We start from the raw sequence: 25,218 nt of genomic DNA, 5'->3' as shown, positions 1-25,218 counted from the left end.
GCAAATTCAAGTTATCTCAAGAGGATTCTTTTGATTAACCACTTTAAGTGACAGTATGTGACACTTTAACACTTTCGTAACTCAAAATTTTGGGGAAGCGTTAACTTTGCTGCACCATAAAAAATGTCACGTGAAAGCAAAGAGGAGAGGAGCTGGTGACACCTGTTAATTTGTTTATTTTGATTTTTGCTGGAAAACTGAAAACATTTTTTTAAGATATTTTTAATATAAAAATATGTACTGCTTTTCTTTGGTAGGATGGTGTCTTCCAGCAGTAGTTGCTTTGTACAAACATACACCTGTGCATACAATAAAACATCACCATCTCAACTCTAATCCTGTACTGGAGCCAGTGAAGGTTTCTGGCAACTTTCTGATCTGCTTGTCTGCACCTTATTGAACGATCAGTTGTTTCCGTTTCAGCACCCAAAATACGCGTTGTAGTAGCTCGCATGCATTACAAAAAGCCTCACATACACACACATTAAAGTGGCCAACTGCTTATAAATCATGCAGTTCATTAAAGATACTGAATTTATAGGCAATTAAAAAAATCCATGGGTCCAAAAAGTCAAAGTTAATCAGAGATACAGTGCTCATAGTTATAGGCATTCTTCCACCATGTAAAGTAACATCTGTGAGGACTGAAATGCAAAAACTAAAGAGAAACAGTTTTTTAAAAAAATTACAGATAGAGATCTTAGTCAAAGGTGTTATTTCCTCTTTTTGCCTAGCTCCCCACTGACTCTTCCAAATAATATAGATCTGCTCTTTTGCACATGGATGCTTACTAAATCTTCAAACATGTCTTTCTTCTTCAGAACTGGCATCCTCTGAATATGAGGAAATATCCCTGAAAAGTAACATGAAAATACATATAAGTATCAATTTCCAAACAACAGAGGAGCAGCTGAGTATTCAGCTTGCCACATTCATGTTTCCTCCGTTTTTAGCTGCTACTGTCCCCATTTTATCAGCAGCAAACTAATTGTCATTGCCCAAAAACCTTTTCTTGTGGTGATAGCCATATCCCTCCCTTTGCAAGTTGCCCTTCATTGACAAGTTACCTTGAACTTGTCCCCCCAGCATGGACCTTTTCCATCCACCTTCATACAAAACTTCTCTGTTTGCAATTAGCAGTTAGAGCACCCAACTATCAGAGTCTTGTCATGGTCTTACTGGTTCACTAGCTTGTCATCAATCTCCTTGTACAGTAGATGAGAGCTATCACAAAAGTTAGTGGCACATTTGAAGGATTATGGGATATTTTCTATGTAATGACCTCCAAAAGCCAGTGGCCTGGCTTTATTTCTTTCAATCATATTGTAACTGTAACCTGTGAATACAGCTTACAGGTTGCTCCTGACTTACAATCATATTGTTTTCTGAAAAAGTAATGGTTTAACACAATACCTACTCACATGCATAGTACAGCAGCCTTTGTCCCCCTGCCCTGCCCTGCCCTGCCCTGCCCTGCCCAGCACCCTGCAGCCCCAGCAGAGTCAGGGCAGCGAGCTGGGCCATGTGGGAGGATTGGTCTGAGCCCAACCACCTGCACCTGTGAGGGGAGGTGTGCCCAGCTGTGGCCACTCTGAGGGCCCTGGCGGTAGGGGGCACTGCTGGGCCAGGAGAAAAAAAGGTAGAGAAGAGGTAGGTAGAGAAGGGGCATTTTGGTGTTTGTATTCTCTAAATACTTATAGTGAAGTTGTGCAATATGGCTGCTTGAGGAGAAGTTTCTTGTACAGCTGCTCCTCAGGAAGATTTGTGGTGAGTACAAAAGCTATATTTGCTTTTGTTTGCTTTATTTTTCCTTACGATTTTCAAGTTCTTATTCTGGCTTTGTGGCAGTTGTAATAGCTATAGTGTATCTAACTCCAGTGTTGTATTATGTGGGAAATGCCGTTGTGAAACCTGCTTTTTCATAGTGTTTGGATTTTGTTAAGGGAAGAGAATGTGTAGCTAAAGATACCTTGGCCAGATAACTGTAAAGCACTCTCCTCACCTGCCCCTTTACTCTCAGTCTGAAGCTGGTTAGTACTTCTCTGCAGGATATCTAGAGATATTGAGTTGTAATGCTGTCCAGTTAAATAGAACTTTGGTGGATGGAGACTGGGTGTTTTTCAGATAATTCATATTTAGTAGTGATTTTCAGTTTTGATTTTTGTTGTTTTTCTTAATGGGTTGTGATAAAGCCTGAAGTGTATCTTCAGACACGTTGGTAACTTCTAGGAGGGGTCTAGCAGGACTAGAGTGGTTCAGAAAACAGTGTTTGGTGCTGTAAGTCTCAACTGGGCTACTTCTAATACTGTCTTGGTAATCTTAGTCTCTTGGTCCTGTTTCCCAGAAGGACTAACTGTGAAGGTGCCTGTTAGATGTGATAATGTGGTTCTGTTCAGCAGCACCTGGAGGCTTTACCAAGGACTTCACTAGCTTTTTGACTTGTAGCTTTTTGTTTGTCTTTCTTAGAAAAGTGCAGTTCCTCATACTCTATTTCCATGATGACCTCATGGTTAATCCTTCAGTTCTGAAATATGGTGCTATAATAACACCTTAGCAGCAGTGTTTCTGTACCAAGTTCAGATCTCTGTCTTGCTTTTTCATTTCAATGGTATGTTTAAGGTACTACTGTGAATACAGCTTACAGGTTGCTCCTGACTTACAGTACTGTCTACCATTTAAAAAAAAATGTAAGATTGAATTGGTGCAAGTATTTGAGAGGAATAAAAGCCAGTTGAAGTTGTACAGAGCAACAAAGATGTTCTCAACCGATGCGAAAGTAAGCGTAAGACAAAAGAAAAAATCTAACGTTATTGTTTGACTGTTCTAAAACAGCCTGCTGAAAGCTATTCGCAACTGCCCATGTAGACGTGGAATTAAGTACGTAAGGTCATTCATATGCCAGCAGTGCTGCTCTCTGGGCTGAGAAAACAGGCTTGTACGTCTTCTTATGCATAAGAAGTGGTAATTCAGTTCCTCATCGTTTGCTAGGATGAGATTTCTATCTGCAATTACTAACAATTGATTTTTCTGCTTTCAGTGACTAAACAAGGCAGTAGGGTCAAGAGTTACAAAGATTAGAACAACTGGCTTTGTTAAGAAACTGGAAGACTCGGATGAGAGGTTAGATAGCTCGTCTGAAAAATGAAATTTAGGCTGTCGCTGCTGTAAGCTGCCTGCTGCTAACTAACTGGTGTTAGTCAATTGTACAGAGAAACCAGATGAACTGATTACAGTTCACAAAACGGAAAGGCAAAAGGATAGGGAGGGGGCAGGAAATCTTGTTTCTCTTAAAGTGTGCATACTGAATAGTGTCTTAAAATCCCTCTGTATGGGAGTAAACAATTATTCACAAAACATGTTATTTCTTCAAAATATATCAGATTTACTCTTAATCAATGTCTTGGACGAAAGCTATTTATTTGAGAAAACCACAGTGTGACATAGATGTGAAGAGCCAAAAGGCTCTTCACAAACAAAAAGGCTTAGGGGGATTTTAGGCAATGACATTCAAAGCTGCAGTCCTGAAAACAGGAATTAATCTGGTGCTTTAGCCTAGTGGGCATGTCAGATTTTGATACTACTAATGCCCCAGGTGTCTAAAACTGCTGCACTTTTGGGCACAAGTAGAGTGCAGTCTTGCCAGGACTGAGCAATTGGGTGCCTTTATGTTGTCCAAGGCCGCTTGGGAACCAGAAGGAGGTTCTGGGCTATCTGCTATCAGCATGGCTCGACACAGTAGAGATCTTCTCGGAACTATATGGATTAGCTCAGGCTTTTTGCAGGGCAGGAGAGGGTCTACTGCTTGCTTTTAAAATACAGGTAGTGGTGGCTTGGTTCATAGCTTAGAAACTGGACCTGTGTTTGGGAGTTGCTGTTCCTCTTGAGTTTGAGGGGATTGACTCAAACACTTAACTCCCATCTTTCAGCTTGCCAGCTAGGACACTCTATAAGGTTATGGGGGTAAGGACCTCTCTGTCCTTCCTATTGAACCCTATCTTTCAGCACACAGAAAAGCAGTTCAAGGTTTGTGGTTAAGATCAGGTCTGTGCAGGTGTATAGGTGTCCCCAGGGTAAAGAATCATGAGTACAAGTCCCTTCTTCAGAGACACCCTAATGGGTAGCTGCTGTGGAGGTTCTTCATTATTCTATGTGCAGTGCTCCCTAACAGCCTAATGACTAAGATGCTGACCTAAGAAGTAGAGAAAGGGGTCTGAATCCTTTTGGGTGGAAAAGCAGTTCTGCACCCTCCCTATGGGCCCTAGGTGTTAAACTGCTTGCGGAAGCAGCAGTACTTCTTCCACTCCATCAAAGAATAGCACCTTCCCCTTTCTGAAGGAGGATATTCCCAGTGGAAGGATGCTTCTGCTGGCAGCAGGATGAGGGCTGAAGCCTTGGAGGGGAGTGAGACTTGGGAAAAGCTATGTAGGATCTTCCTTCTGGGAAGGAGGAGGCTGAGCAGCAGGCTGCCTCTTGCAGATCCTGTTGTGAAGTGCCAGTTCTCACCCTACTGTGTATGGATGCGCTTACTTTAAGCCTGTGAATTCTGCTCTGGGGATAGGAACCTGGAGATTAGGGATTGCTGCATGTAGTATCATAGCTCCTGTTCTTCCTTACGGAGCTGAGCTGTGTCTGAAAGCCCGCACGCTCTCGAGTCCTAGATTTGTTTCCATTGTCTGTTGGACCTAGTTACCAGTATGGAAATAGGAAGAAATATCTAGCAATTGACTACTAGATGGAAGTAAGCGTCTCCTTATCCTCCTGCTGGAAGACTGCTGTTCTCCCGAGCAGCACTAGTATGACAGTTCATGGGATAACGAGCTCCTCGGAATGAGAAATGCTGCCCTAGCCTGTCCCTGGCGCAATAGTGGTAAAAACGTTGGTGTGGCAGAACATCTTTTTATGCTCGGTTATTGAGCTGCCTTCTTTGTTTGAATCCTCCTGTGTTTCACTGTCTATCCCTTCCCTCCCTGCCAAAATCTGAAACTTAAAAGCCGTCACTGGAGTTCAGGTAATTTGGAGATCAAATTCTTGCTGAGATCATTTTGAGCATAAACATAGTTCTCTACAAGATGGGGTTTTTTGTGCAGCACTGTCAACTGCCTTTGTGCTATTAACACATGGCGCAGTAAGCTTGTATCTCTTTTCTTTCCTGCTAGCCTCTAGTTATTGCCTAAGAGATGTGTATTAAAGGAGCAGTAACCTTGGTTTCTCCGTGTGAACTGAGAATGTAGAGCAGTGATCTTCTGTTCAGCTTCTGCTAGCTGCCTTCTCCCTAGGCCATGGGTTCTGGAGAGCACACAGTCCACATAGATATCCCAGAAGAGCTGAGCCAGGTCCCAGAACAGAGCCCCATGTTTCAAGTTCTCTGATGATTTCAGAAAGATCATAAAGTCCCAGAAGCCACTGACGGAGTCAGAAATGCGAGGCTTCCTCATTTCCAGCAAGACAGATGAGGAGGATTCCCAGCACTGGGGGTCTGCTCGCCCGAGAGCCAGCGGATCAGTTTGGCTATGGCAGAGGAAGGGTGTCACGCAGAACACTCCCATGATCAGCAGAGAGCAGGTTAGTCTCATGTTGCAGTGGATTCTTCCTCTACTCCCGAGTGATTGTGTCACTGAAATATCACAGAAACAAAGGAAATTAGAGAAACTCTTCACTGTTGGATGAAGGGATTAAAAATTCTGCTACTTTACATAGAAAGCCCTTTGTATAGTGATAACTGTTCTTCTGGTGTGCACTTTTATGCAAGTATGAGTATAAATACAGCAGAGTTGCACTCTGTGCAGTGGAAGCATGTGTTAAAATTGTTAATCATCCTTAAATGAACTCTTGTCTGGAACAATGATGAACTCTTATCTGGAACTTCATGTTGAAAGCTTTTGGCTTTTCTTTACTGAAAAAGATTAGAGGTCTGCAAATACAGATCCGTTTCTCTTTTATAGAGAATTTAAACCTTTTGACCATCTTGTTTTCCTCAGTAAAATTTTGTGAACCCTTTAAAACAATCCACAGACTGCCAGTGATCTGTGGGCAGCAGGAACTCTTAACTGTTTTAATGAATTAATGGCAGGGTGCAAAACCACCTTTTAAACAGGAATATGTTACCTGTTAAAATGCAGAACAGTTCTGAAAGGAGCGTACAGCAAAGCCACAGCATGATAGCTGTATTACACAGCATGCATCCACGCATGTATATAAACTTGAATTGTTCTGGTAGTATCGTGTACAGAGGCTTGTCACAGATCACTGTAACAATTATCTGTTATGTTAGAATTGCGAAATTTGATAACTAGCAGCTACGGGGGGGGGAATCTGAGAGTGATAACTCTTTGGGGACAGGAAGGTCCAGTCTTCTCCGTCAGATTTCAATTAATTTCTAATACATATTTCTAATGTGTTTGAGAGGTAAGGAGTTTGGGTTCTGCTTTTAATCTTCGTAAGTTGATCATGGTATATTAAGGACCTCCCATTTGTGGCAATTGGCCACAAATCTGAGATCATTTTGGGGCAAGTAAGTGTTAACAAGTGTGCTGAGCCCTTGAGTGTTTTGGTAGTTTTTGTTTTGTTTTTCTGTTTTTGTTGTTTTTAAGAGATCTAGTTTCTTAATCAGCTTAACTTAATCAGCAGCTGGGTTTTGGTGTAGGCAGCTTCTTCTGTGAGTACTTGCCACCAGCACAAGCAATGCCTCTCTGTTGTGCAAAGGAAAACATAGGAAGCAGGATAACCGTACGGACAGATTGTGTATGAAAGGTAACCCAGTCCTGGGCTATTCTCCCTGTGCCGGTGCGCGAGGAGGGGAGGGGGTTCAGCACTTTGGACTGTATTTCCATTGCAAAGCTGAAGCGACTCTCTTTGGAGATTTCAGTCCTGGCAGTGATACTATTGCCTACCCCCTGTCTGGCTACCTGATGGGGGTTCTGGGAAAACTTTGGTGGTGTTTAGAGAACTAACTCTCCAGCTGTTTACAGTCATTTTCAAACTGAATTAGGATCCTGTGAGCAGAGTTGGCTGGACAGTCTTGCATCTGACCCTTGCATGTAATCAATAGAAGAGGGGCAGCACAGTCTTCTCATACTGTTCTGCCTAGCGGACTGTCACCTATGACAGCGGTGGTAGGAGCCCTGTTATACTGATGCTTACCTGAACAAAACGAGGCTGTCCTTATGCCTGTGGCCAAGATCTCCAGAAGCACCTTGCCGTGTGCCCTGCTGCTCAAGGCAGGTTTTGATTGCGTTCTCAAAGGTGAAACTAGAAATCCTGTGAGTCGCTACTCCGTTCTTACTGGTTTGTGCACAAAAGCCCATCCACAGGATAGGAGAGCCCTGTGCATTGTATGCTGTGCAGTTTGCACAAAGGTACCCGCTTACCCTAGCGTTTCAAGGGACGTGGTTAACTTCCTGTTTAGCAAGCTCAAAAGTTACTTTGAAATGCCTTGTAGTATAGTTGCCTTGTTCCGCTGACAAGATTTGGATTTAGTCACACTTCCTTACTTGCAAAAATCTTATGCCCCTAGTCGCTCTGGTCTGCTAGAACTGAGGGAGCGTTCTGCTCTTAGTCTTCTGCAAACCTCGGCGGTTTTAGATGGCTGAGGAGAGCTGAGGGGATGCTTAGGGCTCTGACTCCCCCCTACCATCCTCCCCCCCCCCCCCCCCCCCCCCCCCAGAATGCACAGTGCCTTGCAACAAGAAAAGTTCATTAGCTGACTTGTCGCCGTTTGCGTGGCTGGAGCTACGAGTTCCGGCTGTTCTCTCAGTCCCAGATCTCGGGTGCTGACCGCGGCCCCGCCGCGCAGGCAGCGGTCCCCGCCGCGGTGGCGAGTGGCGTTTGCGAGCCCCGCGCGGCTCCGCCCGAGGCCGCTGCCCCGCTCCCGGCAGCCGGGGTGCCCGCGGCCCCCCGTCGCGTCGCGTCGCGTCCCGTCCCCGCGCCGCCGCCCGTCCTTACCTCGGCGCTGCGGCGGGCAGGGCGCTCTCCGCGCCCGGCGCCGCCGCGCTCCTTAAGAAGCCGGAGCGAGCAGCCCCGCTTAGTTTTTACGTCAGGGCGCGGGGGGGAAGCCCCCACCCGCTCCCGGGCACTCCCTCCCCTCCGGCGAGAAGCGCGGCTCCTGCCCCGCGCTGCTCCCTCCGCTCGGCGTCCTGGCTCGGGGAGCCCTGGGCTGCCCCGCTGCAGAGGGGGCTCCGCTCCTCTGCCCGGCCTGTCCTGGGGGCTAGGCTGGGGGGTGTTGCCTCTGGCCGAGGGGAAGCTGTGCACGGGGGCTGTCAGTGGAAGAGGAACAGCCCCCGCCCTGCAGTGGGCAAAGCTGAAGCCTCCTCTTGCCTCCTCTCCTAGCGCTAAAGCGCTGCAGGGCCAAGAGGAAGGAGCAAGTCCCCCCCCCCCCCCCCCCCCACGTTGGAGCCCAAGGTGTCCAAGCCTGCCTTAGGCATCTTGCTTGCTCTGCCAGGCTGCCAGAGGGGCTCCCCCAGAGTGGGAGTCTGCCTGGCCCAAAGAGGGGTGTTTGCTGCCCAGGGCTCAGCCCGCACCACAGCAGGCTGGTGCAGCCCTCCTGGAAACTGAAGCTGAATCCTAGAGAAGAGCCCAATAAAGGAGTTATTGCAGTGATGGAGCTAAGCTGCTCACTGCAGCTCAGTTCACACAGCTCTGAGTAAAGGAGAGCTACCCTGGAGAGGCTGTGTTGCCTCCTGAAGGAGAGGGCCCCGAGTGCATTTTCCCTCCTAGAAAAATGACAAGTGTGGTGTGTTATTGCTGCATGTCCTCCTTGTGAGGGTCTTGGCTGCGTTTCCTCTCCACTGCCATGTGCTTGGAATGGCTGTAAGACCTGAAACATGCTGGGAATAGGCCAGGCAAGGCTGGCAAGGAAGCGGGAGGTGAACACTGGTGAAAGGGCCATTGCTTGGTGCGTGCAGGGTAGGAAAGAAAGCCTATGCTCTTGCGGTACAAATGGCAACTCTGCTCATGTTCACAGTGCCTGTTGTAGTCACCCCTTCGCATCCATCTGCACTGCAATAAACTCTTTATCCCCAAAAGCTGGTGCTGGGGCTTCAGGAACAGGCTACTAACCAGCGTCCCGCATAACTTTCTTAACGCTAGCTAATTGAAGCAATAGGGTGGGAGAGACTATTGTCTTTCATAATTCTGTGTAGTCTGCAGGCCATATCCTGCAGTACTCTGCTGACCATCTGAAGTCAGTGGAGCTGTACCGGTTCAAACCATCTAGGAACTAGCCTACTTTTTTTTTTTTTTTTGGGGGGGGGGGGTTGGGATAGGAGAGGAGGCAAGGTTCAAGACTGTTTCACCAACAGCTTCGTTCAGTGTTTGCCGTTTGAACCTTAATACTTTCTCTGTGAAGTAGCTGCTTCCGTTGCACCAGGCTCATCTTTGTTGAAGTGAGCAGTGCCGTATCAGTTTACACCAGCTGGAAAGTTGGCCTGAAACACTGGTTTTCTTCTAGTCATCTGTATCTTTACAATTTAAAGCTTTCTGTGTGTCCAGTCCATGTAATGGAGAAGTATGTTCCTTTCCTAACCCATGATCTTACAGTGTGTCTACAACAACATAGACTGCACTATTGTTTTATTCTGACATTTTATTTCCTATTCTTAATTAGCAAACCAAGTAAAAGTGTATTTTGCATAAGTAATGTTTATGCCAAAAAGTAAAAGGAACCGTTTTGGGGGTGAGGGAACATCACAATGCAGATAATTATATTGTAGGACTTGTGCAGACTTGCAGATGTTCCATTTATTCCTCAGTAAATGTTGCAGTGGGAATGGTAAGCATCAACTGCCAAAAGGGACTCTGGGAAGAACTGAAGAATTTAATACCTTGCAGCAAGCCCTTGGAACATGGTGGGGGAAGCCTGTGATCCTGCATAGGACGTACAGTGTTTCTTCTCTGTGCTATCCAATACAGGCTGTTCCATGAGACTTCCTTCTCCAGGTTCTAGGACTAAGATGGTCCTCAAGCTTGCTTTTTTTTTTTTTTTGTCAGCTGTGTAGGAGCCACTTCTGGCTTCTTGCATGTTATGGAGCCACCTTGGTGAGTGAAAAGGTTGAGTAACCAGTGTGCTTCTCCCAGCTTCTGTTTGGGGTTGAACGGGATGGTAGAGAAGGAAAAAGTGTGGCCGTAAGAGATGGGTGTCATGGTGCAACCTAAAGGCAGCTCCTAGGCAGAAAAGGCTCTGAGGCCCCTCGTGTGTGTTGTTGCTCTGGGCACAGGAGGCCACAACAGAGCAGGACTATAGCACCGTAGTGGCGGCTGTGCCTGCCTTTGCTCCATCTGTGGTGAAGTGCTCTAAGGACTCTGCCCTGTACTGCTAAGTGTAGAGGAAAAAGGCTGAAACTGGAAAGAAAAAGGCAGAATGTTTCTTGTGAATTGATACATTTCTGCCAAGCTGGAACCTTTCTGGATTGATTGTAAGAAGTGAGTTTATTTAATTGAGTCCCCTTCTGGGGAGCACTTTATCTCATCTTGGATCAAGAACAACGTTGGTTTCCTTCCACTCAGAATCCTTCTGGTAGACCCAAGGGTGCTGAACCAGGGCATCCGAGAGAAATAAGAGTTACTGCTTGAAGGAAATGCTGCCACAGATAACAGACTGCGCTCCATAAATACTTCCTGAGCCTGCTATGCTCTGGTCCCTCTGAACCAGAGCACTCGTACTCTATTTCTGGGAAAGAGGTTTTCTTTTTTTAATTGGATTCATCACCTCAACCTCCTTGCGGAGAAGAAACGTAGAAGGGTTGGCCATCTCGTTCAGTTCTGTGTACTCTTTCTCAGTAGAGCTTTCTGTGCCCTTTTTAGGCTATGAATAAACTTTCTTTCATTGTACTGCATGATGTATTCCCCTGACAGCCAGTGTTCACATCTTCAATGGGTTTGCCATATCTTATGAATGGATTTAATTCAGATGGGCTGTAGGTCATATCCAGAGTCACTTGCAAAAGGAGATTTTTGTGAAGGAAAGCTTATTCTTGAGCTCATAACTAAGTTATTTCAGATCATAAAGCACTACAGTAATGGCATATTTTTACAAGAACGTCAATTTAAAACACAAACAGATACTTAAATGATCTGCTTGTAGGAGCAGGGGGTGAGAAGAGAGAAAAGCAGGAGACCACCTCATTGATACTGGTGATTTGGGGGGGGGGGGGGGGGGGGAGCATAAACAACTATGTGCAGAGTTGTTCCCTTCCTGCGGTTTGCTCCTGTCAAACCCTCTGATGTAGTTCAGCGTTAGCAGTTACTAGGCTATGGCTTATGGGTTGCTTGAGCAATGTAAGCCCTTACAATTTAAAAAAATTAAGTTCAACACTGAGACTGAGAGGCAGCAATATGGGATAGCATTTGCAATGCATTGTTTGTCTTTTACTTCCATGAGCAGCAATACCTGAACCCAGCATTAAGCTTTGCAAAACTATCTGAATGATGAGAGACATATATAAACCTTAATCAAAAAAAAATTTTTAAGAAATATTATTAGCTGGAAATTTGTGTTTTGCTGATTAGAATTCCACATTTTGGCACTTTTGTGTGAAATCAGACCAAGTCACAGCAAAGGCAAAACTTGTGTTTCTCCGAGGGGAAAAATCTCAAAAGTCAGTGAATTGTGTGTGTGTTTTGTTTTGCTTTTTTTTTTTGTGGGGGGGGGGGTGCGGGGTTGGTTTGGTTGTTTTGGTTTTGTCTGTCTGGTCAGCAAGGTACATGGAAGAAAAACAACTTTCTGCCAAGTCCACAAAGGGAGAGTGGACATCTAATTCCCACTTATACCTTTGCAATTTTTCTCTCAAGCGGGAGATTAAATTATGCTTAAAATTGGCTCCCTGTCAAATATACCTAAGAGCTTCTTGGAAATGAAATACTCGTGCTTGATCCAAAGTCTTTTGTGGATATTTTTGTATTAATTTTTAAAACGATATCTAGAGCTTTGAGTCAGGACTCGGTGTTATGCTACTGCCTAGTAAAGGACAATGCAAGCCCTTGATTGAATGCAGAACTCTTTTTTTTTTTTTTTTTTTTTTTTAAATGGATAAGCTGCTTTTAAAACAAAAAAGGTTAATTTCAGCTAAGAAATCATGTAGGATTGTGATGAATCTGAATGTCCTGCAAGCAAAAGAGGAGCAAAATTGAACAAATTCCTCACCAACTGATTTGCTCCCCGCTTTCCTAGTTGGGAATGGTTAATGTAACTCTTAATAAATAGTCTATATCAAAGTAATGATGTTGTATCAAAATACTTTTCACGTTGTTCATGTCAAATATCTTCTAATTTTTTCTGCATCCGCTTTCAAAAAGCGTGCAAGTGTGCCTGACATGCCAACTTTTTGGAGAGGGCTGTGCTCGCTCTTTCTGCTGGTTATCTCTGTGCCGTGAGATTGCTTGTGCTTGGGGCATATGAATATTGCAAAGGTATGTTGTCTTCCAGCCTGTTCAGCTGAGGGTTTGAATGCGCACTGTAAAGTCTTGTTGAATTTGTAGGTGTTTGCCCCATTATTAGGCATTGGATGCAGTTGGAAGTGTCTCAAAAAAACAGAAGTTAAGGTGTAATAATGTTGGGATTGGGAAGAGCATGTGTTTTGTGCTTGCAGGTAATGGTCATATGAGGTCTAATTCCATCTCTACGGAGCAGATTTCCAAGCAGCCTGCATTTCTGCCTCACTGTGGCTCAGCGTCTCGCATATGGCAGAGGCAGGGAGCAGTGCTTCCTGTTCCAGCTCTCAGCCTCTGCTCATGGCCTCCTCGTGTTTTGAGGCCATCTCTCTGAGCCTACGCTGCGGCACACGAGTGCTCTGCTTTGGCTTTCCCAGGGATTCTTGCAAGTTGCTTGATCTGGCAGTAGATAGTTTATGTGGCTGGTGAGAATTTTTTTTTTTTTTTTCTTTTAAATATCAGCAAATGTGGAGGACGTTGCTGTAGCTGAGTTTGAGACTCTACCATACTAAAGTCAAAAGCTAAATTCCGAGTGTGGGTTTTAATCCATGCGCTAGGATGTTTATTGGAATGATTTAGAAATTGACCCTGACTGCTGGTGGCTGTACAGCAGCACTGGTCTGGGTTTTGTTGTTTCCTGCCCAGTTTGCTCTGAGTTGCCTCTTCGTATCCTTGAGTTTATAGTGCTTTAATTCTTGCTGCTCAGATGGGCCACCTGGAGACAGCCACCCTCTTCCAGCATTCTGGCCACTTTGGCAGATGATGCCAGGATTTTGATGCCGATACAGCCCCCTGTGTCACGTGGCCTTTATTTAAACCTATGAGCAAGGCTAGACTGAGGGACAAGGGAGACAGAGCTTTGCGGTTTTCCTCAGTGCAGGTGTCATATGAGCAGCAATGATATAGCACTCTTGTCCTCCCTCTCAGCAGATGATGTGGGCTCGCATCCCCCACCACTCTACTCTTAAACTATTCTCTTAACGTCTCACTCTTAAGCAACTCCCTAGTTTCTCTTGGAACATTAGTAGTGGATCAGATTTGCAGCCACAAAGCGTCTGATGACCCAACGCTGCTCTGAACAATCCTTTGGATCTGTTCTCGGTTGAAAAGTCTGGTAGGAAAGTCACTGGACAGTAGTTACGACGTGGATGCTTATGCAGTTTCTACTAGTAGGGAGATCTTAGTGCACGGCACTGGAGATTTCTACAATTAAGCAACTGTCAGCGATGACCTGAAACATCTTCATGGAGCTGGCATACATGACACAGGACTGCCAGGAGGGCTGTGTACTTCTGGGCCAGGAGCTGAAGGCCTGTGGGACACTCTGGGATGTCTCTGGCCTGTGCTTGGGTTATAGGTTCGAGCCGCTGACGACTCGCACAAGCTACGTGGTGTTCTGCTTCTACTGTTTTCCTCTGTCTGGGCACACTTCTGGGCTCTTCTGGATTTCTTGGAATCTGAGAAGTGTTGCTGAGGACAGTCCTCTGCTGTCCTCTGGAGTCCAAGCTCCTCCCTGAAGCAGGTCAATTACCAACGCTAGATCAGGTCAGCTGTGGCTTTTTCTATGCAAGTCTTGAAAACATCCAAGGATGAAATTTCAGCAGTCTTGCTGGGTACCTGTTCCAGCGCAACACAATCCTCCTGGTGAAATTTTTTTCCCTGCTATCTAGCCTGAGTCTCCCAAGCCACAGTCTGTGGCCATTGCCTGCTATATGGCTTTACTGAGAATAGTTTGACTGTTGTCTTTACAGTTATCCGAAGGGCAGTTATAGATGTTTGCAAGATCATCCCTTAGCCTCCTCTTTACCAGCCCCAACAAGCCAAGCTACCTCAATGTCTCTTCCTGTGCTGTAGGTTCCTGCCCATCTTGCTTGCCATCTGTTATATGGCCCCATGTGAACCTGTAATAATGGCAAAAGGCTTTAGTATCTAGCCTAATAGAGCTTGTTAGTGCCTTTATCGTTTGTCACCTCCTTTGAAAGGCTAAACCTTAGCCAGGTACAAGTTGCAACGTTCTCATATTTCCTTTCCTGATGCCTTCTATATTAAGCTGTCCTTCTTGCCTGTAACTTTAGAAGGCACCATTTTCATTGCTATTAAACCTCATCTTTAAAACTGCCTGGAATATGAAGTCTAATGTCTGTCTTAATCTCTAGGTGACTTGAATGCAGAGATGTTTTTTTGGGTGTGCGGTTTTTTTTTGTTTTGGGTGTTTTTTTTTTTTTTGTAATACCTTCAAGTTTAGAATGCATCTCTTGAGCTATGGGCAAGTGTTTGTAGTATTTCTCTGGAATACCATTGGATTTGGCCAAGTGGTACTAACTGATACTTGCTTGACTGTTCTGGGAAATATATATGCAGATCTTTGTGTGAGCTTTTGCTGCTTCGTCTAAGGAAACCAGGACAAAGACCATCTAACTTTTTTGTAAGATTTGTACTTCCTAACCTTTGCTGCATAAATCTGGTGTTAGGTCATTGTTCATGTAGCATGTGAGCCATGCAGTTTGTTTTGTTTTTTTCCATTTGTTGTTAGGGTCATATTCCCATATCTAATATGCGTTCTGGGTGGTGGTGGGTTTTTGTCTGTTTGTTTTTTATACTTTGCAACAGAAATACAGACATTAACACTTAGGAGTTGAACTCTTGTTACTAAGCCTTCTCCTAGTGTTCTGGCAGTGTGAAGGACCTCCTGTAATTAGGGCCTTTTGAATTATTGGTAAAGTGGCCTTAATGTAAATAAGTCTAGTGTGCATTCCTTTACCTCCACAGGTTTCTGCTTCCACTAGAAGGTGTAAGGAACTGCTAAGCAACTGCAGTTCCTCATTAGAAGAGCTCTGTCTGTCGTTGATAGCAAAGTTTTCTTCTCACCCTGTCTACCAGCTGTCATATGCAAGCAGCTCTGCCACCGTGGTGCATCTTTCCCAAGAGAGTTAGGTTCCGTTAGTCTTAAGTTTGAAGTGGCTTCATCATTGACGTTGGTTTAAATTAATTTGTGAAAGTGGTAATATTTCTTGTGACAGATGTATTTTAGCACAAGTTTTGAACAGATGTTTGGAATGGGTATTTTACAAGCGCAAACTAAGTGATGTTGGTCAGGAAATTAACATATTTTTCAAAATGTGACTTGGTCATGTGACACTGTAAATGCAAATGATCTTTGTGAAGAATGTGACTAAGAACATCCTATATTTGTATCTAGATATACTGAGGCATTCCAGGAAAATCCTAAAACCCCTGACTAATGAATACATTAGCAATTAAATGTTCATGTCCTGTGGGCAGGTTGTCTCACTTTAGCCATCCAGTGCAGTTTTTAAAGAGCTTTTGATTGATTTTAGTGGAATCCATAACATTTATAACCAGATGACTTTTAGTTTCTGAATGAAGGGATGCCCTTGCCATTTGGATACTGCACTGATATCTCCCTGCTCAAAAATCAAGTTGTTAGTTCTTCCTGTTCCTCTCCCCCTTCTTGCCCCCCAATAGTCCCAGGCAATTTAAAAAAAAACAACAAAAAAAAAAGTCTCTCCTTCAGGCACTCACCCAGTGCAACTTTCACTTAAGCTTTATGTCATGGGTGAAAGCAGTTGGGTGAAACATGCTTTCGTAACAGCTGACATTCACATCTAAGTAGAAAGCAAACCCATTATGGGATCACTTTCTCCTAGTGTGTTATAGCCAAATCTTCTGGGGCGGGGAGCATTCACAGTGTGTGCTTTCTTAAAGATGAACAGGAGGTTAATGTGGTCTCTCTTAGCCCTACCCTTTCAAGAAAAGGATGTTTCTTTCCTGCAGCTCTTGAGGAGTAAAGGATGTTTGAGTGAGCTGACCCTGGTCAGCTCCTGCACTGCTGTGGTGGGCCAGCTGGGAAAGCGTGCCCACCCACTGCCGTCTTGCGCGTGCCCGGCAGCACGGGGTACTCCCTGGTCAGCAGGGGAATCGATGTAGGCAGCCGGACAGCTGCAGGGCCCTGAGCTGGTCCCTGCAGGCATAGTTCAATTCTGCAAGTTTGCATGGAGGAGGGGTGGGGGGAGTGGAACAAGTTATTTAAGGTCAAGAGAGGTATAACAGGAGGTTCTGGAGAAGAATGAGGATATTCTGACTCACGTGAGAGGGGTGGACTTGTGGGATCTTAAGTTTCCTTAGCTACGCGCTGATTCCCAAGCAGTCCAACAAGCAAACTGTTTATTGTATGTTCTGTTGTCAGTCCTGGCCTAGCGTTCCTTTGCACCTATAAAGCAGTTGCATCTCCCTAAATCAAAGATGTGATGCCTTATACATACGCTAGTGCTACTGCTATTGTTGGAGCAAGACGACTGTTTCCACACATCTGACCAGAAGTATTGATATGCTGTTATGCATAACTAACTGGCAGGGAAACTCACCTTTTTGAATGAGGTGGTTGGTTGTGATGGTGGTGGTGGGTTTTTTGTTTGTTTGCTTTCCTCTCCTCCAAGCAGAGTAGTACAAGCTCTGTTATTTAGTGTACTTATTTAGTACGCTTTAGTGTACTTTGCCCACTTTTTTTGTGGGCAAAAAAAAGAGATAAGCGTTCACTAAGGAACAGTGTGAGCTAGCAGGCAGGTAGAGCTTTATTTGAACCCCTAATTTTCTTTCACCAATATACCTTTTGAAACCCCCTCTCCAAGGGACGCTACTAAGGTGATACTGGACTGGATCCTAAGTAGTAAATTTATCTTTAAATCAGATTTTGGGTATCTGAAGTGACTCTGTTAAACCAAAGTCCTTTCTTTTCTTTTCTGATCTTAATTAGGGTTGCCTAAGGGGTAGCATGTTTCATGAACAATTAGACCTCACTGAATGTCTGTGTGTAGTGTTGTCATAACCGTGTTAGCCATTCAGTGAATGCTGGAGGATACTATAATAATTCGAGTTTCTTGGGACTGCTTTCTCATTACACAGAAATCCTAGTCAAGTATGTATTGTCTGTATACTATGTTTATTTTTAACAGTATCTGTAAGAGTAACTTCCTAATGGAGCAAGACTTGCAATAGAACACAGAATTCAGATGTGCCTGAAAGGAAATAGGAGAGAAATCAAAGACTGCAAAACAACCAGGCTTGCTTGTACACTCTGTCTGCATCCATTTGACTTCATTGTTGTGCCACCCTCGCTTAGACTCGGGCCACGTGGATAAGGGAATACGTTTGGGGAGGAAATGGATGATCAGAATATGCCAAATGCTTACATAAATATATGAGTGGAGTATTGAGGCGTAGCCTGTTGTCCTCCTACTATAAAGGTAACTCGAGCTTTCTCTGCAAAAGCACTGAGACTGCATGATGCTACCATGACCATCGCTACAATCTAGTTAGCGGTGTGTTTTGGAGCCAACTGGACTGCTGTGAACCATATTTCAGGAAGAGACCCTTGCTAGGAACATAAATATGTCTCTGTTTACGTAAGCTGAGGAACTGAGTGGAAGGATACTTTGTGTGACTGCGCTAAGGGTGATGTTCAGGCCTTGCCAAACTGAAGTGCTTGGAAAGTTGGAGCTTTAAGCATCCCTAACACTGGTGCCATGCAGCTCAGCACGCTGACAGATAGAAAGCAGAGTGGGTGTTGTGCCAGCATGATCTTGGGGTTTTCCCTTTGCTGGACAGCAGGTGGTGCCACTCAGTACAGTTCCCACCACCTTTCCTGTTAGGGTCCTTGGGACAGAGGTGAGTCAAAGCTTCAGGAGAATTAGTTGCAGTAAAACTAGTTGCTGCTGCTGGTGCAGTTTTGTCACCCCATGGGTGAAGGGCTCTTCCACTTTAGCAGGTCTGTAGCCCCGCGTAACAAGCTGACCTGGAGGGCTAGGAAGGAGTGTGTCAGTCACCCAGCAAGTGCTGCCGGACTCTTGCCCGCACCCCTCTGCAGCAGCCTGGAGCCAGGGAAGGCCCTTGCAGAGGGCGGCGGGATCCTGCACTCCTGCCTGTCCCAGGGAAGAAGGGAGGTGACGGGCTGCGTGCTGCCAGGCAGCTTTGGTGCTGGCCCTTCTTTGGCAGTGCCTTCACTGGGTGGTCTTGCACGAGGGCTGAGGGCTCGCCTTTGGTTCTGGCAGCTGCCCTGTAGCTGTGTGCCCATTTCTCTGGATACTGCCATTGCTAGTCTCCAGCAGTGGCTATGAGCACACCAGGAGACCTTTTCCCCTGTGCGTCCCCACAGAGAGGAGCAGGAGGAGTTCTCTCTTGGATAAGAAGCAGTACCTGTAAAACAGGGGGGCTGAGTTACTTGGCTGTACTGCAGCTCAGGGAGGAGTCCTGGTGCCCAACACTAGCAGCTGATCTGTCCAGTTTTCTGGAATACTAAATGTTCCTTTCTGGGAATAGAAAACTTTCATGTACGAATTAGGAGTGTTTCACTGTTTTGCGAATCCCTAGCATCCTAGCTAATAGGCATATTGAAGAGCCTCCACTACAGAGCAGATACGTGGTCAGTAGATATTTAAAACCTCAAGCTTGACCGGGCCACAGACTAAATCTATGGAAAACAATATTGAATTAATGAAGGGGGGGGGGCCTTATTCTGTTCTGAGGCAAACTGTCAAACTTATACCTCGGGTCTAATATGTGTGAAGGCAAATGCTTAAGGATATTGACTCATTTTCATATAAACGTGACTGTGCACAAAATACTTTCAAAGGAAACAAATGGGAAATGGAATTGTCAGTTGATCTGCTATTAGGCTTTTCACAATCGGAACAGAAGCAAGTCTAGCACAGCTGCCATAAAGTCACCGTATTTCCAATTTCTCTTGCTTGCTCTTAAATTTAAGCTATGCAGACAGTACTAGGTTCCGGGCTAGCTGCTAGACGCTTTCCATTCCTGGGAGAAAACTGGTAGCCATGTTAGCTGGTGATAGTAAACTATTCAAAGGCGCCTTTCTCTTGTGTTATTATGTACCTGGATTAGCTGCAGAGAAGCAACACGTGCTTATGTGTGGGAACTCTTCCTTGCTTCAGGAGAGGAGAAACTGGCGTAAAGGAAACGCAGCATGGCGTAGGAAACGGAAATTACCAGTCTGTAACACAAGCAGTGAGCTATGCCCTCGTGCCTTGGTCCCCAGTTAAAAACAGAGCTTTAATAAGCTGTACCTCTGAGCTCTACTGTGTATCTGCAGGTTTTGAAGCAATAGACAAAGCCACAGGCACTGCAAATTAAAATTTATTATGGCTCAGTCCCAAAAGTAAATGCAAAGTTCATAAAATTTGGTTTGATGGCTGAGGAAATCCATCAACGTACAACACATGAACAACTGTAGAATTTTTTGAAGTGATGCGATGTTTTTTATGATGTCTGATAAGTGTACTTGGCCTGGGACCTTTGTGCTGGTGTCTGCCTCTCCACAGTTAAGTGCTGCATAACTGTGTATGCCTTAAGGAGGACACGTTTCTGCGTCTGCACTTCAGAGTAATCCTGGCCTTTGGGAGAACAACTGGGAAACTGAGGCGTTGGTTAAATCGGAGCAGCGGCTTCCCCTGGGGTTTGTACAATGCACACAGGGCACCAATGCACTTACGCAAAAGCAGGTACAAACTGCTGTTAGTTGCTTTGTGCTTGGACGCTACTAAACTGGGTAGAGGAGGTGGGTCTTGCACCAGCTCAACAAATGCCATGCTAAAGCACAGCCTCTTATACTAGTAGTGGTAAAGATCAGACTTATGACAAAAACAAACTCTTCTAAAAGAAAATTCTAACGAAGGCAAATAGACTGGTACTAAATTACTGTGTTCCTGCATATTAGAATATTCTAAATTACGTTACTTTACTTTATTTCTGAGCAACTGCATACCCCTAAGATAATGTATGTGTAAGTGGATATCTTCTCAGGCCTGACTTGGAGTCCTCGTACTTATCTAGAGCCCATATACGCTCTTCCGGTATATGCTTTCACCCAATAATTTGCTGAATAAGCCCACAAAAATGTGAAGATGTGCTGCTGTGCTTGCTGAGTTCCAAACAATGAAAATCTCTGAACTGTACGTACAGCTTTAAATACAGTAAATAGTCTGGTTTTGTGACCTTTTGGTTTCAATAGTATTGGTTTTAGTATTGCTACTACTAAAATTTTTAGTTACTTAATTTCATTTTCTTCAAGCTTTCTGAGTCTTTCTGAGGGCACTTACTTAAATAGTCTCTATTGTTTTTCTGACATATGATTCACATTTCATCTCTTTTGGGTAGGAATCTGTAATGAATGTATTTGGAACAAAAGAGGGTTTTTCTGGCTTGTACAGCTTGACTTGCTGTTGTGTGGCTTTTCTTAATAGCAAGTGCCCCAGAAGATCACTCTTCAATACTTCTTGCTGTAATAATTTCCTCCCCTCCCATTATTTTTAAATTACACTTGTATAATCAAAAGCAGATAGGAATCTATATTCTGCTATTACATCCACATACTGCAGCAAGAGGCTTAATTCCTATTTTAGGAATGACCATCTATTGTAACTAAAACCAGAATGTTGCATGTTAATATTGAGTTTATGGTAAATCCTTCTATAGTCAAATGAGAGGAAATAAAACTGGAGATGCTCAAAGTGACAGTGTATCTAGAAAAGTGTTCTTGGATCTGCCCTGATGTCCTAGCTAGAGAGAAGATGGATGCAGTGCATCACAAAGCCAGGAACACTGCTACTGTAATTTTTTTCTTCGCTATAGTGAACTAAGGAAAAACTAGAAACCTTATGTTCCGAGCCATTGTATTTTTTCCATTAATGGTGGTTTTTCCCTCACTGTCTCCAAATGAGATGTGCCTACATATGTATCATACTGTGAGATATTAAGACAAAAAAAAAAAATATATATATATATATATTTTTCCCTTATTTGGAACTGTTGAAAGCCTAAAACCTGAGCAGTTACTTGGTAACTGTGTTGTGTATTTAGTTTTGCAGACTGACTTCACTGGAGTTAGTCTGGCAAAAAATGAAAGGAGAAACTGAATTTCATTCAGTAATCCACTAAAATGATCATGTTATTTACTGAGGCCCTCAAAATGTAGTATTTTTAAGCAATTACATAATCTAGATTTTTTGTAATCATATCATTCAGATTTTTGAAATGCAAAAGGCTTAACTAAACAATGCATATGGTTCTTGTTCAACTCCCTGAAGCCAACAGATGAGATTTTTTTTTTTTTTTTTAAAGTAGAGTAAACTTCCTCAACCTCCTAAACCTTATTTGGGCGTGTAACCATGTTTTGAAGCATTAGTTCTATGCAGACTGGAAAGCCTGCATACAAAGTTCTCTCGCAGATGGAACTTGAGAGATCTGGGACAAAGTTTCAGAGAGCTTCAGTAAAAGAAAGTTTCAGTCAACTTCAGCTACTCCTACAATTTTGGTGATACTTTGAAGACACGAATTAAGTAAAATGGAGAGAATAAGGAAAAGTGATTGATTGAAAATTAAACTACTCCATTCCATGTTCATGAAGTTTTTAATACTCGTTTTGCTAAGATGTAGAACAAGGACTATTAAATTTCCATTCATTAGCAGGCAACAAGATATGAATGAGTATTACCTTCAAACAAAAAACTGATTTATAACATTGTTGTGCACTTAAAATAATTACAAATCATTTTTAAAAAGGAGGAATAACAGAGGAAACAATAATGAATATAAAACATGACTGATGAGGCTTAAACATAATTTCAAGTATTCTATAGCATTTCTTCAGACAGTTGTCTTAAATTTGTTTGTGCAATACCCATCTTTGCATAGTACGGGAAAAATTTGTTTTAATGCCAGTCTTAAGTAATTGGTTCCTTCTTAACATGCACCTATTATATCTTTTTTAGTTTGCCTACTAGATTTCTCTTTTAGGAGGATCAGGTCAACTGAGAGGGATCATGCAGCAAACTGGTGTGAGTTATACAGTCAGTCACTGTACAGGTTCATGTCCAGATGAATCAATAAATAGAGCAAACGTATAGTGGGTGAAATGGAGACGCTGCTGACCGTGTCTTCTGTTGATGAGACTTTGTGATGAACACATTAACATTAAATGCATATGATGTATTCTCCAAAGCATATCAAAGGCATGATGTAGAAAATAAATATCTGTCTAAAACACTTTATTTTTTTAACTCTAATAGAAAGCACTTAATCTATACCCACTCTGAGCTGTGTTGTCACTTGCATTCTCTACAGACAGAGCAGAAAGCGAATGTGTTCTTACGCATGCATGCAACAGCTGATGAGTGGTGGGTAAATTCAATCGAGAAATTGTACTTCCTATGAAATTGCTGGTGTAAATAAAAAGTTACTCCAGCACTTAGCATATGTACATAGTAGTTGGGGACCACTGTGGTCTGATTTAAAACATCACATCGCACATTTACAATGTTGTTTGTGAAATGTTTCTCAAAGGTTTATTACACAGGTAGTTCATGTATCTTCAATTGGTTGGAGTTTTTTGGTAACCACTAGTGTTTCTGTTGTGGCCCCATTTGCTTTGGGAGGCGGAACTTTGTTTAACAAAGTTGGGGATTATGTTGCCAAGCCAAGCCATAGTTTTACAGAACAATGATACAGTTGCAAGTATTTTTGGTTCCCCATAGAAGTATTAATTGTCACTAACTTAATTCTACCTGAAGTCAGGCAGGAATTTTTCAGAACGTGATTTATAATGTAGTATCAGTGATGACTACCTGTGTGCAGCACCTTTAACTCATGTAGTAAGTGTTAATGTGATTATGTTAAAGCTGTTTAAAAAACACTTCATAATAAGTCAGATTCAACATTATCATAATATGAAATATAATTAAAGCCAAAAAAGATCTTGTAAGTAAGTCACAAGGAAGTCTGCAGCATTTTTCCTAATGTTCTATTTGAGCCTTAAAGCTAACTCAAGCAACTGATTTCCACTGAACAAAGATGGAGTAAGTCTTGCAACTGGCCTTCCATTGCTAGCGATATCCAACTTCTAAATTAAAAACAAAATTACAGAAGACGGCTTTGATCCTGATGATCAGTTGCAGCAGTAGAATTTTCAGGTAATTTCACTTGCACTCATGTAGATCAGCTTATGTAAAGTCAACACAAGAAGGACTGACCAGACCTTATGGCTTTAGGCTTTTAAGGGTGGCCTAAACTGGATGGCTTCATAACCTTCTCAAGTCAGATAAGCCTGGGCTAGTTGGTTACTAGAAGCACAGTACACCTGCTCAGCACTTCACTGCAAAAATCTGTATTCAAACACAAGGTACATCTAAAAGTAATTACAACACACAAACCCTCTGAAATTATATGGAGTTTTTGCACATTTTGTGACAGTAACTATCAGTAGCAAGGGTCAAAATACTAATTTTGTGTTATACTTTGAAAAGTGATATGCATCAAAGACGTTGAAGGAATGATTTGGAAACGTCAGTCATCTTTGCAAACCAGTTTGGTTCAGTAGGGGGAAGAGAAGAATAGTTCATTTTAAGTTTTTAACATTTTGTGAGTATTTTAAGGCTTATTTAAGTTTAATTCACAGGAAATAGAAAAAATAGCTAAAGTTTTTAAAAAAAAAAAAAATTGGCACTTCTGTGATTAACTTGAGAGGGTGTCACTTTCTTACATTATATACAGAAAATCTGCATGACAGCCAAAAAAGTAATCCAGGAGGCTTACAGTCAATACACAGATATGCATTTATACATTTTAATTGTTTTTGGTTTCAAGCATACAAACTTCAGATCACATCTGTTTGGTGTCAGATCTCCCTGCATCTGCATGCTATTATCTGCCTTTTTTGAGCAAGCCCAGAACACCCACTGTACAACATGCTAGAGAAAAGGGGGAGCAAAAAAAAAAGAAACCCAACATCAAAAATAGATTTACATAAAGAATAGAACCTTTTTTTAAGGAAATCCTTCTCTCTATATATAATCTGTGAAAATGATATGTCAAAATCTTATTTCCATATTTACACCTTTTCCTTCCTGGAAGAACTATACATCCATCACTTCATAGCTCCCATGCCCAACAGACTCCTAGCTCAGGAGACGAAACAAGGCGGACAGTAAGCTCACAGAACAGGGAGCTCTGAAGTCCAGAGACAGAATGCGCTTGCAGGGCTGGAAGATTTATCAGAGGCTACTATCGGCTTCCCAGTGGTTTGTACTTATCGGGCTGCAGGTTCTGCTTGGGGTGAGCTTGCTAGCTTGGTGGTTTGTGAGCCATGCAGGTTACCCTTTCGAAAATTAGCTCCTCATGCCACTGGAGTTTTGATAAGGAAAAAGGAAGTCATGCGAACTCAAGTGAAGTTAGAGTACCAGCAGGCTGGAAAAAAAAATCTTCCGCTCTTTCTTTATTTTGAAAGAGTTCTCTTATTGCACTTGGTCTGTTTCTCCTCCTTTTGTTGGAGAAAAGGAAAAAAAACTGATTTTGAAACAGTTTGCTTGTAACACTTGTCTGTTAACATTAACGAGAAAGGTGAACGGAGGAAGTATTTTGAACTTATCTCCAAAAACGACAGTTTTGTATCACCCCAATTCCCAGCACCCCAAGACTGTGTCTATAGTTATTGGTTTCTTTATGCTCTTCCTTACTGATTTATTTCCTGCACAACTACAGCAAACGCATCATACCCAAAATCCAGTAGTGCAAGGAGAAGCTTTTTCAATCAAGTTTCTTCAGATAGGGCCTTGTTGATTTGGATCGAACCTTCGTTTTTTGACATTTCTTCCAGGTTGCCATCAAAAGGAGATGAAAAGAGAAAAATGCAAACCATTAGTTAGGTGTAACAGGAATAAAGCGTGATACTAAGGTCACAGTGAAGTAAAAGGCTCACAGTGAGGCAGT

The 25,218-nt window shown here is 43.2% G+C and overlaps 3 protein-coding genes across 19 annotated transcripts in view; 1 reads left to right on the top strand and 2 right to left on the bottom strand.

Annotated features, from left to right (window-relative positions):
* Positions 1-25,218, top strand: part of DYTN (dystrotelin) — a 60,723-nt gene that overhangs the window by 30,905 nt on the left and 4,600 nt on the right. Inside the window, exon 18 of one of the 4 annotated variants that reach the window (XR_011141811.1) lies at positions 19,342-21,185. The exons of the other annotated variants lie outside the window; for them this stretch is intronic. The gene's annotated coding sequence lies outside the window, so the exon portion shown is untranslated. Of the gene's footprint in view, positions 1-19,341; positions 21,186-25,218 lie in introns of those variants that run through there. 4 annotated transcript variants of the gene reach the window in all.
* On the bottom strand, positions 160-8,076 carry FAM237A (family with sequence similarity 237 member A). Its single transcript, XM_068948052.1, has 3 exons — positions 7,942-8,076; positions 5,201-5,614; positions 160-853 (listed from the first exon to the last, which is right to left on the bottom strand). The coding sequence occupies exons 2-3, from the start codon at positions 5,571-5,573 to the stop codon at positions 714-716; spliced, it is 513 nt and encodes a 170-aa protein (XP_068804153.1). The 5' UTR covers positions 5,574-5,614; positions 7,942-8,076; the 3' UTR covers positions 160-713.
* The window catches only part of ADAM23 (ADAM metallopeptidase domain 23), an 85,626-nt gene continuing 82,254 nt past the window's right edge, over positions 21,847-25,218 (bottom strand). For 7 of the 14 annotated variants that reach the window (XM_068948067.1, XM_068948077.1, XM_068948070.1 and 4 more), the window contains 2 exons: positions 25,005-25,098; positions 21,847-24,769 (listed from right to left, as the gene is read on the bottom strand). In XM_068948067.1, coding sequence (XP_068804168.1) covers positions 25,050-25,098 — 49 coding nt within the window. In that variant the 3' untranslated portion in view covers positions 21,847-24,769; positions 25,005-25,049. Of the gene's footprint in view, positions 25,099-25,218 lie in introns of all 14 variants that reach the window. The other 7 variants (XM_068948066.1, XM_068948073.1, XM_068948076.1 and 4 more) reach the window with 1 other exon arrangement.

The sequence above is a fragment of the Struthio camelus genome, chromosome 6, assembly GCF_040807025.1.
Source record: "Struthio camelus isolate bStrCam1 chromosome 6, bStrCam1.hap1, whole genome shotgun sequence".
In the NCBI taxonomy this organism is placed as follows: Eukaryota; Metazoa; Chordata; class Aves; order Struthioniformes; family Struthionidae; genus Struthio; species Struthio camelus.
Note: the sequence above shows the minus strand (reverse complement) of the source record. Positions and strands in the feature narration are given on the sequence as shown.